The following is a 12,285-nucleotide window of genomic DNA, read 5'->3' as shown; positions in this document are numbered from 1 at the left end:
GACGTATAGAAATACTACTGATTTTTGTACACTGATTTTGTATCTTGAAACTTTGCTGAGGTTATTTATCTGATCTAGGAGCTTCTGGGCACAGACTATAAGGTTTTGTTGTCATAAAACCATATCATCTACTAAGAGAGATAATTTGACTTCCTCTCTTCCTATTTGAATGCCTTTTTGTATCTTTTTGTTGCCTGATTGCTCTGACTAGGAATTCCAGTACCATGTGGAGTACGAGTGGTGGGAGTGTGGATCTTTGTCTTGTTCCACTTCTCACGGGGAATGCTTCCAGCTTTTGGTCATTCAATATGATGTTGGCTGTGCGTTTTTCATAGATGGCTCATATTATTTTGAGGTATGTTCTTTCCATGCCTAGTTGTTTGAAGGCATTTTCCAATGTGGACATATTCATGACAAATAAGCACATGAAAAATTATTCTACATCACAGCTATTAGAGAAATGCATATTAAACCATAATGAGATATGGTAACATATATTTGAAAAAGATATTTAAAAGACATGACTGGGCACTGTGACTCAAAGCCTGTAATTCCAGCACTTTGGGAGACTGAGGCAGGTGGATCACTTGAGGCCAGTAGATCGAGACCAGCCTGGCCAACATGGTGAAACTCCATCTCTACTAAAAATACAAAAAAAAAAAAAAAAAAATTAGCCAGGCGTGATGGTGCACGCCTGTAATTTCAACTACTCGGGTGGCTGAGGCAGGAGACTGGCTTGAACCCAGGAGGCAGAGGCTGTAGTGAGCTGAGATCACACCACTGCACTCCAGCCTGGGCAAGAGAGTGAGACTCTGTCTCAAAAAAAAAAAAAAAAAAAAAAAAAAAAACCACAACAACAACAACAAAGAACCATTACTAAGTGCTACCAAAGATGAAGAACAATTTTAAATCTGATATGTTGCTAGTGGGAATTATGAAAATGGTACAACCATTGTGGAAAATGATTTGATGGTGGTGGTTCCCTAAATCTACACATGGGCTAAGGCCACAGAACAGGACACATAAAGAAAACAAAATTACTGTTAATTTAAATAATGAAATTAAAAATTAAAAAAAGCAAGTTGGAGTGATTACATTGAGTAAACTTTTTAAAACTTTATAGGAAGGAAAATTACCATGGATAAATAGGGACATTATGCAATGATAAAAGAGTTAATTAAGAAACAAGACATAATCCCGTTAATTCACCTAAAAGCATTATTTCAAAATATGCAAAACAACATCTGATAGAACTGAAAGGATAAATAGTCAAATCTACACTTGCATTTGGAGACTGCAAAACTCCTCTCTGAGTAAATGGCTGAAGTAGACAGAAACTCTGCAAGGTTATAGAAGAAACTGACAACACAAGGAACTAACTTGATCTGATTGGCCTTTACTGGACACTCCACAGAATAAGAACAGAATGTATAATATTTTCAAGTGTATGTGGAATTTTTACCAAGATAGACCATTAAACAACCCATAAAAAATTTAAAACAACCGAAATTGTACAAAGTGTAGTTTAAAAATCTATAAAGGAATAAAGTACAAATATAACAAAGGACATACCTATAAAGTCCCCAAGTATTTTTAAATAAACAACACATTGTTACTACTTTATGTTTAAAAAAATTCTTGAGGAAAACTAAAAAATATTTTCTGATAAATAAAAATGGAAATACGATGTTTTAAAATTTGTGGAATTCAGCTAAGGTAGTGCCTATGGAAACATTTATGTCCTTAAATGCTTACATTAGAAAGTGACGAAGGGCTCAAATAAAACATTTAAAATTTGCTCTTAAATAACCAGTAGAGGAAAAGTACATTAAAACTAAGGCAAAGAAAGAGATGGGGTGGTATAGATAGGAAGAGAAAAATTAATGAAATTAAAATTTCAGAAATTTCAGAGAAACAATAAATGAACTTTACAAAACCAATAGTTAGCTTTTTTGATAGATCAGACAAGTCCTAATGTCTGATGTCAATCTGAGAAATTAAAAAAAAATATTGTTGTTGAGAAGCATTGGCTTTGAACACAGCTAGAAATAAAGGCAACTATACACAAACTATAATTTGTCATGATAACTACACCCTTAATTTCTTGGAGAAGGTTCTGAGATCAGATTTTCTTTGAATTTCTCTTAATTTGTAAGGGACTGCTATGTGTCAGATGCTTCCAAATACATTAACCCATCTAATTTGAAGATAATCCTGTAAGGTCAGCTGGGTGAGTTCACCTTCTTCACTCCATAGCATTTTCTGCACTTCCTTTTGCAACACCATCTGTCTTCTCAGTAGGCTGAGGATTTCCTCTTTCCATCTGATGCAGGGGCAGAATCCTACCCACCTTCTCTGCTACCCTCCACATGATTGCTGTTGTCTGAACACCTGTATAGGTGCCACTAGTCACACTGAAAGCCAGTATGTTCCTGGGGGCAGATGCCAAACAGGAGGCAGTGGAAGGCTGGTTCTTTTCAAATTCCAGCTGGCATGTCCACCAAGGAACAGTTTCTCACATCCTAGGAGAAGCCCAGGATTTGTAAGAATTCAGTTTCAGGAGATGGCTGCTCTTCTTCTACCTTTTATGAAGGAATGGGATTCCTGAGCACCATCCATTTGCCTGTTCAGTCCCCAGCTTTGAATAAGAAGCTCATTACAATCCTTCTGCAAATATGCTAGTGACTTAGACAAACTACTCTCTACCTTCCGTGCTGTATCCCAAGAATCAAGAGATTATGTGCAATGCAGACTCCACTCACACCCCACTGAGAGAACAAAGAGTATTTAGAGGACTCCCAGGGAGAGAGGACCAGGTGTCTAAAGTCACAGTCCAGAGTGGCTGTGGCTGTGGGACAGGACTGAGGTTGAGTGGTGGAAAAGGCAGGGAACTTTTGCAGGGGATAGGAATGTTCCATGTCCTGGGGAAGGCAGGTGATTCTGTGCAGCCTCAAGATGTAGCAGGGAAGAGCAAGCAGCAGGCTAGGTTCCCAGAGATGGAACAGAGGGTACATGAGGGGGACCAGATGAAGGGTGTTGTAATTCAGGAAAGTGCTGGAGCCAGACAGAAATGCTGGCTTGGAGTGTACTTGTCCTATATGCTGAAGGAGAGAATCCAATATGTGGATGAGCACTTGTAGGCTCTCCCATAACATGTTTGATAGTAGGTACTCAACAGAAAGCACCCAACAGTCAGCTCCCAGGGGAACCACCATGCCCCTAATGCTGTTTGATTCTCATTGTCACCTTCTTTTGGCCTGCTTTTAGTACCTTGGCCTCAGGCTCCTTCTTTTTGTCACCTGAGAGACATGATGCAGTGCTGAGAAATAAACTACTTGCTACTCAGGAGGTGGGCGTCAGGCTGTCAGGAATGGGAAGAGCATGGGCTCCACAGGAATCACACTAGAGATCTGGTTCCAGCCCTATTACTAGCCATGTGATCCTGGGAAATGCCCAAGCCCTGTGAGCCTTGGGTTCTTCATCTGTGAAGCAGGTGTGATGATCCCTGTTCAATAGCACTGTTGGAGTGTATGCAATGTAAATGATGCACCTGGCTCAGGGCCTTGTGTAATTTAGAAGTTTAAAGAACGGCAGATGACTATATTTCTACTATTTGACCCCCGATCCTAGCACTCTCGGATTTTGTCCTTGTTGATTTCTCCAGGACTTATCAGAAAATATGCAGCTTATTAGGATCTGGAAGAATTACTTAGCCAAAAAAGGAAGTTTTGTCAATGAATTTCAGTAAGCTTACCCACTCAGAGGGTATACTTCAAAAATTCAATGTGCAGGAGTCTTCCTCAACTGGAATGCAACTCAGAGCTCCTAGAATATGAGTCAAGAATAAAGTCCTTCCCTCTCTCTCAGCTTCTTTTCCATCTAAACCACCATTTTCATTCATTATATCACCACCCCAAATCTTTCCCTTGTTAAAACTGGCCAAATTGCGCTTCAGATAAGCTAATCAGAATGCCTTTTTAATACAGTCAGCTCTGGCTCTCACAACCAGGGAAACAAGCACATGTCCAGTGGCATCTGGGCCTCACATCTCAGCAGATTCATGCTTATCTCTCAGGAAACCCATGTGTATGATGGGTATCCATCACCAACTTTGTGTGCTGTGTTCAACCTCACTGAGACAAGAGTGCAGGACACCTCCCATTCCTGCCCCAGGAGGAGATGCCTCTCTGTTTCATCCACCATCCAAAAGGAACTGCTGAGCAGGTTTCCCTTCCAAGCTTTTCTCTTGTCCTCTGAGAATCTGGCTCTGGCCCCACCCCGCTTCATTAGAATCAGCTCACCCAAAAGGTACTGAAGTTTCCCAAAGCCCAAAAGGCCTTGGCTCAGGGCATGTACACTCCACCACTCTCACCTGTTGCTCCACATGCTCATCCCTCTTATTTTCCCTTTAGATCTTAAAGGATACCTGGCCACCTTAGTTATGTGACTGCAGATACTAGACTCTACTACCCTAAGGTCAGGGGTGGGCCTGGCTTACCTTAGCATCTCCAGTACTAACCCAGCGCCTTCCAAATAGCAGAAGCTCAATGAATGTTTTGGGAAAAAATGAGCCAGTGAGCAGGGGGACTTATTTATTCATATTTAATTCAGTTTCATTCTCAAAGAAGCCAAGCAAATCCAGATACATAGGGTACACCAAGAGGTACAAAGAAGGCAAGAATTAACTATTGTTTAATTTATTTATGTCTTTATCTCATGTATTTTACTGCTATGTTGTTTCACATTTCTAAAAAACCTTAATCCTCTGCTCTTATAGTGTCTGAATTCAAGAAACAACATGGGTTTCCCAATATAAATGAAAAGCAAGACGCTTACTCCTAAACTATATAAAAAGCAGTAAGTCTGTCTACTGTCATACATAAAATGAATGTTGAAGTTCATTATACCATCCATTAAAAGGAACATTGGAACAATTCCAAAAGGAAACAAAGATAAACCTCCAAATCACCCAATAGAACAGGAACTGAGAGACGGTCCACACTGTGTTCCCTCACACCCAACATGCTCCCCACTACTGAGAACGGTGACTGCTCTCTTCAAACAGAGTGAAGAATGGGTCTCATGTAACAGGACAGGGACGGGGTTGTTTGTGGCCCTGGAAAGTGCACTGGCCCAGGCCCTCCAGCAACCCGTGCCACTGAACCTAGCTGCAACTCCTGCTCAGACTCCTTCTTTCTCCTCTCCTAAAGCCTCTTCATGCAGGGATGGGTAGGAAATGCGAACTCTTGCATTGACCCTGACCACATGCTCCAGGACTTTCACATAGCTGGTTTCAGCGAGGGCCCTTGGACCCCACAGGAACTCGTAGCGCACAGGATCACTGCCGGGCACCTGGCGGTACTCCAGGTAGTTTTCCTGCACCCACTCTTGGGTGAGCAGCTTCCTGAGCTCCCAATAGGCGCTGTGCTCCCTCCCATCATACAGCCCCATCACACTCAACACTTCCCAGATTGCCTCCTCAGGAGCACAGCTGCCCTTCATTAAGATCATGCCCAGAACGATTATCAGGAGGCCGGTCTTGGGCGTGCTCTGATCATCACCCAGCAGGCCGTCATAGGAGAGGCCCAGGCAGGTGACAAGGACGTAGCAGTGGCCGGCGGGGTCCACTTCCTTCACGTCAATGCCAAAGATCACCTGCATGCACTCAGAGGCTTTGCTGAAGATCTCAGGAAAGTGGTTCTTGTAATTTTTGATGACACTCTCCAGCATTTCTGCCTTTGTGACCGGTTCCTTAATTTGATATTTGCGGAGCAGGAAATGAACTAACTCAGCCACTTTCTCATCAAGTGCTTCCCGGAAAAGGGACTCCAGGTGAGCTGGGTCTGGGGAGGTGCTTGGCCCCTCCTCTTCATTGCTGCTGGAAACCTCATTGGATTGGCTCCCTAGAGTGTCGTCGGTGACGGTCAGGGAAGAGGAGGCACCCCGAGGACTCTGGGCAGGACTCAGTGACCCAGAATCAGGCACCTCCTCCAGGGTTCCCGCGATCAGAGTAGAGGAGGAGGATGCAGCCTTCTGCTCCTCAGTTGTGGGAATCTGCACATCCATAAGGCCCGGTGCATCTCCTTGGGCCTGACGGCCTTCCTCAGCCTTGCAGGACTGACACTTCTGCCGAAGAAGCATGATGACTCAGGTCAGGGCAGCAGGCGAGTGTGGGCCGGAGCTAGGCAATTGAGACCCACAGGCCTGGGGAGAGAGGAAGCGTGTGAGAGGCCTCAGCTGGGTACCACACCCCAGATGCCCTAACAAAGGCCTACTTACAGGTCTCCTTCAGTGCTCCTCTGGGGCCTCCCGAACTCCCGGCTGGCCTGTTCCCTGCGAACCTGAAAGAGGAATTGAGAGGGCATTTCAGGGTGCAGCCTCTGGGCAAAGGCTATGGCTCCAGGACTGACAGAAGGGCTGGTAGAGCCAGGAACTGTGGGGTTCCTGTTGTTTTGATGCTAGAGGGGCCTCTAGTATACATACAGGGGAAACACCACCTCAGTTTGACTGCTGGTACTGCCTGGACCTCTTATGCTCTGTGACTAAAGATACTGCCTCAGACCAAGGCCTCACAGCTTGGTTCCTGGAGCTCCTAGAAATCGAGGGGGAACTCAGGCTGCAGACTACAAGCACAGCCCCAGTACCCCAGTGCTGTCAGGAGGTTGAGCCTGACTCTATGAGCTCACCACTATTTTGCGTGGATGGTCCTTTCTGTGCTCACTCAGGGCCCTCACCTTTCTCCCGGCAGGGCCCGGATCTGGCCCTTTTGCTGGCCTGAGAAACTTTCAGATCAAGGGTTCACATCCCTGATATGGAAGAGAAGGATGTAAAGGGACCCACATCTGGCCCCATGTGCCCAAGGCCTCCTGGGGAAAAAGCAATAGCTACACAAAGTACATTGGGGTCCATGTGTCCTGCCCTAGGGTGAGAAAACAACAATAGCTACACAAAATACATTGGGGCCCATGTGTCCAAACGTGAGGATCCTGGTTGGTCCTCATCTTGATGCCTCCAGGTTCTGAAACTCTCCCTGGGCTGACTTGAGGCCACTTCCTCAATCCAAGGACCTATCTCCAGGAGACACTAGAAGAGCAAGTGAGGGGATTCCATCCACCCACCTTTTCCTGCACTTCCCATGACTGACAGAAGGTGCAGGGAGGGGTTCGGTCCTGTGTATTTGGTGAGTGGTGTCCTTTGAGTCCCTGACTCCTGGCAGGTCCTTGGCCCTCCCTCTGCTGACCTGAATGCAGCCCCCTCAAACCAAAGCCTTCTTCTCCCTGAGACCAATGAGTCTGGTATCACACAGGGGGCCTCAGCTGCTAGTCCTGCTCATGCTTTCTGGGGTGACAACAGAGGCAGGGCAGATTTCTGTTGGGCTCCCATCTGTTTTTTGCCTGCTAGGAGAACCATCGAGGCTATCCTCAATCTTCCTTCAGTGTTGTCACCTAGACTCTTGTAGATTCTTGGACCAGTGAGTCTGTTGCCCAGATGGGGGTCCTTGCTTTGTCCTGAGTCACTCTGAGAACAAGGTCCTCGCTTCCCTGAGATCCCAAGAGAGAAATGAGGAGCCACCACATCTGATGACCACTGGGTGGGGTGTCCAGGCATGACACTAGGGTCTGTCCCTACTTGTTCTTGAGTGGTGGATTCTAAGGCCTTCAGGGGGTTCTTCATCTTTCCCCTGATGGAGCCTGTCCTTCCTCAACCCACAACACGCTGATATGAGCAGACATCTCCCCTTACCACGAATACCTCATCTTCCTGAGTTTCCCCAACTTCCTGCCCATAGTACAGGTGAGATTGCCACTTAGGGCCACCCTTGATTGGGTTTCCCCAGAGATAATAACCAAAGTTAGCCAGACTTTGTGGGGTCCCTTCTTTCCAGGCCAGGAGTACCCCCAGTCATCACAAAGAGTACACACCTTGGGTCCTGCAGATGTTGTACACACCTTGGGTCCTGCAGATGTTGTGATCCTGTCCCTCTGTTGAACAGGTGTGGCTCCCTCTGCTGAGCTGAGGACGCCCTTCAGACCGAGGTTGCCACCTCCCTGAGACCCGGGAGGCAGAAGTAATGGGGGCACTACATGGACACCCCTGCATGGGATTCCCAAGGCTGACAGAAGTAGTAGGTTTCATGGGGTCTTTCTCTGTCTGGGTGTCATCCAGTTATTCATATTTACTCCACGACAAGGCATGGCCCTTTCCTTCCTGCTGAACCATGGATGTGTCTTGCATGCCAAGGCCACCATCTCCTTGAGGCCACCGATCAGAAAGTTGGGGGGCCACTTCCCTTCCCCACAGTCCTGCCTGGAGTGCCCAGACCTGAGAGCAGGAGCAGGTTTCTTAGGTCAGTGACGGGAGGTCTGCTGAGTCCTCTTTAAGGGCTCTGGGGCACCTCTCTCCAGTGACCTGAGACTTCACTCCTCAAACCACAGCCCTCTCCTTTCTGACACCCTGAAAACGCAACAAGGATGCGCCACATGCAGCCACAGATCATGGGACCTCCCAAGGCTGAGTTCTCCACTGATTTGGAGTCCAAGATCCCCTGAGTCCTCCCTCTTCTTCTTCTCCTTGACTCCTGGCAGGGCTGGGCACCACCCCCCTGCTGACTTGAGTCTCAGTCCCTTAGATTCCTGAGGCCAAATGTGGAGGCGCCTCAGTCTCAGACAGGTAGGGTGGGCCTCCTGTCCTGGGGTCCTGGGTCCCCTCAGGCCTCCCTCATCTCCCAGCATGGCCTGGGACCTCCCTCTGCTCCTCTGAGGCCGTGCTTATGAAGCCCCTTCGCTGCATCATCCCCGGATGGGGACGTCAGAATCAGCTAGCCCGGCCGCCATGCCCGGCCACCATGCCTGGCCGCCATGCCCGGCCGCCATGCCCAGGGCTGACAGTAGGGGCAGCGATGTGCTCTGTGGGGCCTCAGCCCTCCCTCAGGGTCCTGCCCTTGATGCCTGGCAGAACCTGGGCCCTGCCCTCTGCTAACCAGCCCTGCTCTGGTCACACCAAGCTCTCACTCCAGATTCCCCTGTGGCTTAAGCGCAGGGCTGGCTAGGGGTGGCCCAGCCAGACAAGTCTGCCCCCTAGTGGTCCAGGGCTGGCAGCAGGGGAGGCGCTAGATTATTTCGGGTTCTACATGAGGGGTGGGGGCCTCCTCAGTCCTCCCTCAGGGTCTCACCTTGCCTCCTCACAGAGTCTGGGCCCGCTTCCCTCAGTCGATCTCAAGCTGACCACTTAGAACCAGGCTTCTCTCTGATCTCTGCGGCCACGTCAGTGGCGTCACATCCGTCCACCCAGGGCTCACCTGGGTGGACAGTAGGGGCGGAACCGGATTCCAGTGGGGCGGGGGATGAGGGAGGAGCGGCTCAGTTATCTCTCAAGGTTCTCATCTTGAGATCTGGCGGATCCTGGAGCCCCGTACTCTGCTGATAGTGTCTGCCTCCCTCAGACCAAGGTTCTGATTCCAAGTCCCCTGAGGTGGCAGTGGGGGGAAGGGTGTGGAGGGGGGACAAGGCTGCTGGGGTCTTTCAGGGCTGACATGAGGGTCTGAGCTGAATTCTGTGGCCCCTCTATGTGGTGTGGGTGAGCACTGAGTCCTCACTCAGGAGGGTCCTCTTCCTAACTCTTGGCTCTTTTAGGAGATGCTCTGTTTCTGTCACCTCTGAGCATTTGCACAGCTGCATCCCTTGCAGAGAATGGCTGCGGGTCCCAGGCCAGATTCTCCCTGTGGGGTTGCAGCACCTATGATTGTAGTGACCTCTGGGAGAAGAGGCACGCCTTCCCACTGGGGCTCTTCCCCAGCTAGAAGAGGATTTTGCAAACCTTTTGTACTAAATGATTTATTTTCACACTGAAGAAGCTGAGTAGCTGCAAGAAATTTGAGATCCTGAGTTTTGAAGTTATCTAACAATTCCTAGTTCACTTTCGTGATTTTCATATTTTAATTCTCATTCATATAGTAAGAAACAAATGTTAAATCTATGCCAATTGTATATGTGCATTATATTTATGTTTATATGCATAAACACGTATGTGTATGTATATGTTCATATTATGTAAGTATAATTATATGTATGTATATGTATATATCTTTACAAATATTTATACATATATGTATGCCGACTATACATACTTATTTTATCAAACAATATTTACTCATATAATGTGTGATTCACTCATACTATTCTATTTCTAGTTCATTATATGTATTTGATTAAAATAATAATATTTTGGAAAGTCAGTCCTAACCTACTCTTTGTCTCCAGTTGTTATTAGCAGAACTCTGGAGCCATAGTCTCTCAATCAATCAAATTTTCCTGGTGTCCTGATAGTACCCCTGGGCTACTGGCCTCGTGTTTTGAGGTGCAGACTCAGATTGTGCATTGATGTGGTATGGTCCTTTAAAACTTTTCCTGCAACTCACCCTGTCATCTGCAGTGGTTGCAGACCTCCTCAACCTCCCTGCCTCTCCACCTGCCCAGAACACAAGTACCAGTTCAACACAGTCTTCAATCTTCCCCAGGGTTTTCTCTGTTTCGTTGTTTAGACTTTGTTGCTGATATTGTTGTTTTATTTTTCTTTTTCCCTTCTTTATTTTTCCACAGTCGATTTTGGAAGTAGAACACAGCAGCCTGGGCTTGATTGTCACTTTGGCAGCTACAGGTAGGCATTCACTATTTAATTTAAGTAAGATTTACCCCTTTTCCATATTCTGTTCCTCATCAGTGAACATCATATACTACTCCATTTATTTGGGAATTTTTTTCTCTGAATCTGTCAGCAGACTTGTACAGTTGCTTCTGTAGATGTCTTGCATATTTTGGTTAGGCTTCTTCTTCTTTATAGTTTGGATTTAAATGCTGTTAGGGATCGTATATTTTTAATTTAATGTTCTAAGTTGCTTATGTGTGGCAAGTCTCTTGTATTCGCTGTGATGGTCTTCGTATGTTGTCTTCTGAAGTCTCTTATTCATTTAAATATTCCGTGTGTCTCTTCCTTTGAATTTTCTTGATAGTCAAATTGTGAAAAATACTATCTATTTCTTTTCAATCTTCATACCTCTTTTTCATCTTGATATTCGTAGCTCTGACTCTTTTTCATTTCGATTTTCAGTGCAGCTATGAATGGTAGCAGTGAAAGCATACATCAATGACTTGCTCCTGACAAGAATGGGAATGCTTCTAACATTTCACGTTCAAGTATGTTTCCTGTCAGTTTTAGAAAATTAAAGTGCCTTTTAATCTTCGTTTGCTAAAAATGTTAATTTGAAAATATAATAAAATTCATTTCAGAGGCTTTTTCTGTGTTTTTATTCCTTGCATATGAGCTGCTTGTTCATTAGTCCACTGTTGTGTTGAATATACAATTATCTATTTAGGACATTTGCTGCAATATGAGTGAACACTTGGCTCACATGTTCATTTTATAAAGGCTGGATGTCTTTATCTGTTTTTTCTTTTTTTCTTTGTTTTTCCAATGCAGGAGAGGGAGCCTTGGAGAATTCGTTGAATCATTGCCCGTGTTTTGGGATTATTTGGAAGTATTAAAATGGTGATTCGTTTTCCCTGACCACTTGGTGAAACTGACCCACAAAACTGCCTGCCTTAGAACGGTAGAGGGTGGATTGAGCTTTAAATACATTTTCAGTTTGTGGGTGTACCATTGGTTTTATCCATTCACCAATTGGAAAAAGTCTTGATTGTCAATTATAAATAAGCTGCTATATATGTTTTTGTGTACATGATTTTGTGTGTATGAACCTGTTTCGAATTCTCCTTGATAAAACCTAGGAGTACAATTACTGTGTGTAATGGTAAGTCTAAGTTTTGCTATATTAGAAATAGCCAAAAGCCCTTCTAGAGTGAATGTGTTCTTTTTCTTCTCTACCAGCAATGAAAGATAACTCCACATCTTTTGTACAATTTGGTATTTTCAGGTTGTCGCATTGTATCAATTGTAACAGGTGGGTAGAAGAATGTTATTGCTGCTTACATTTGCATTTTTATTGAATAATTATGGTAATCATCTTTTCATATGCTTTTTTTGTGATCTGTGTATCTTCACTGGTGAAGTCTTCAAATCATTTACTATTTTATTGGACTCTTCATTTTTATATGATTGCGTGTTATAAGGTGTTTATTTATTCAGTATACAAATCCTTTATCCGACACAGGGTTTACAAGTATTTTCTCCTCATTTTTGGCTTTTTTCCCCATCTTTAAACTGTTTTTTTTTTTTTTTAGTAACCATTTTAGAGTAATTTTAAATTTACAGAAAAGTTGTGAAGACAGT

The 12,285-nt window shown here is 45.2% G+C and overlaps 1 protein-coding gene across 3 annotated transcripts; it reads right to left on the bottom strand.

Annotated features, from left to right (window-relative positions):
- Window positions 1-4,578: 4,578 nt before the first annotated feature.
- On the bottom strand, window positions 4,579-9,309 carry MAGEA8 (MAGE family member A8). 3 transcript variants are annotated; one of them, XM_025372841.1, is made up of 4 exons: window positions 9,173-9,309; window positions 7,119-7,397; window positions 6,280-6,341; window positions 4,579-6,204 (listed from the first exon to the last, which is right to left on the bottom strand). In XM_025372841.1, exon 4 carries the CDS (start codon window positions 6,139-6,141, stop codon window positions 5,182-5,184), a length of 960 nt encoding a protein of 319 aa, XP_025228626.1. In that variant the 5' UTR covers window positions 6,142-6,204; window positions 6,280-6,341; window positions 7,119-7,397; window positions 9,173-9,309; the 3' UTR covers window positions 4,579-5,181. The 3 variants fall into 3 exon arrangements, with proteins under 3 accessions (XP_025228626.1, XP_025228625.1, XP_025228624.1); XM_025372840.1 differs by lacking the exon at window positions 7,119-7,397 and having other exon boundaries at window positions 6,280-6,592; XM_025372839.1 differs by lacking the exon at window positions 7,119-7,397.
- Between the last annotated feature and the right edge of the window lie 2,976 nt (window positions 9,310-12,285).

This window comes from Theropithecus gelada, chromosome X, assembly GCF_003255815.1.
Source record: "Theropithecus gelada isolate Dixy chromosome X, Tgel_1.0, whole genome shotgun sequence".
Classification (NCBI taxonomy): Eukaryota; Metazoa; Chordata; class Mammalia; order Primates; family Cercopithecidae; genus Theropithecus; species Theropithecus gelada.
This window is presented reverse-complemented; position numbering and strand designations above follow the sequence as displayed.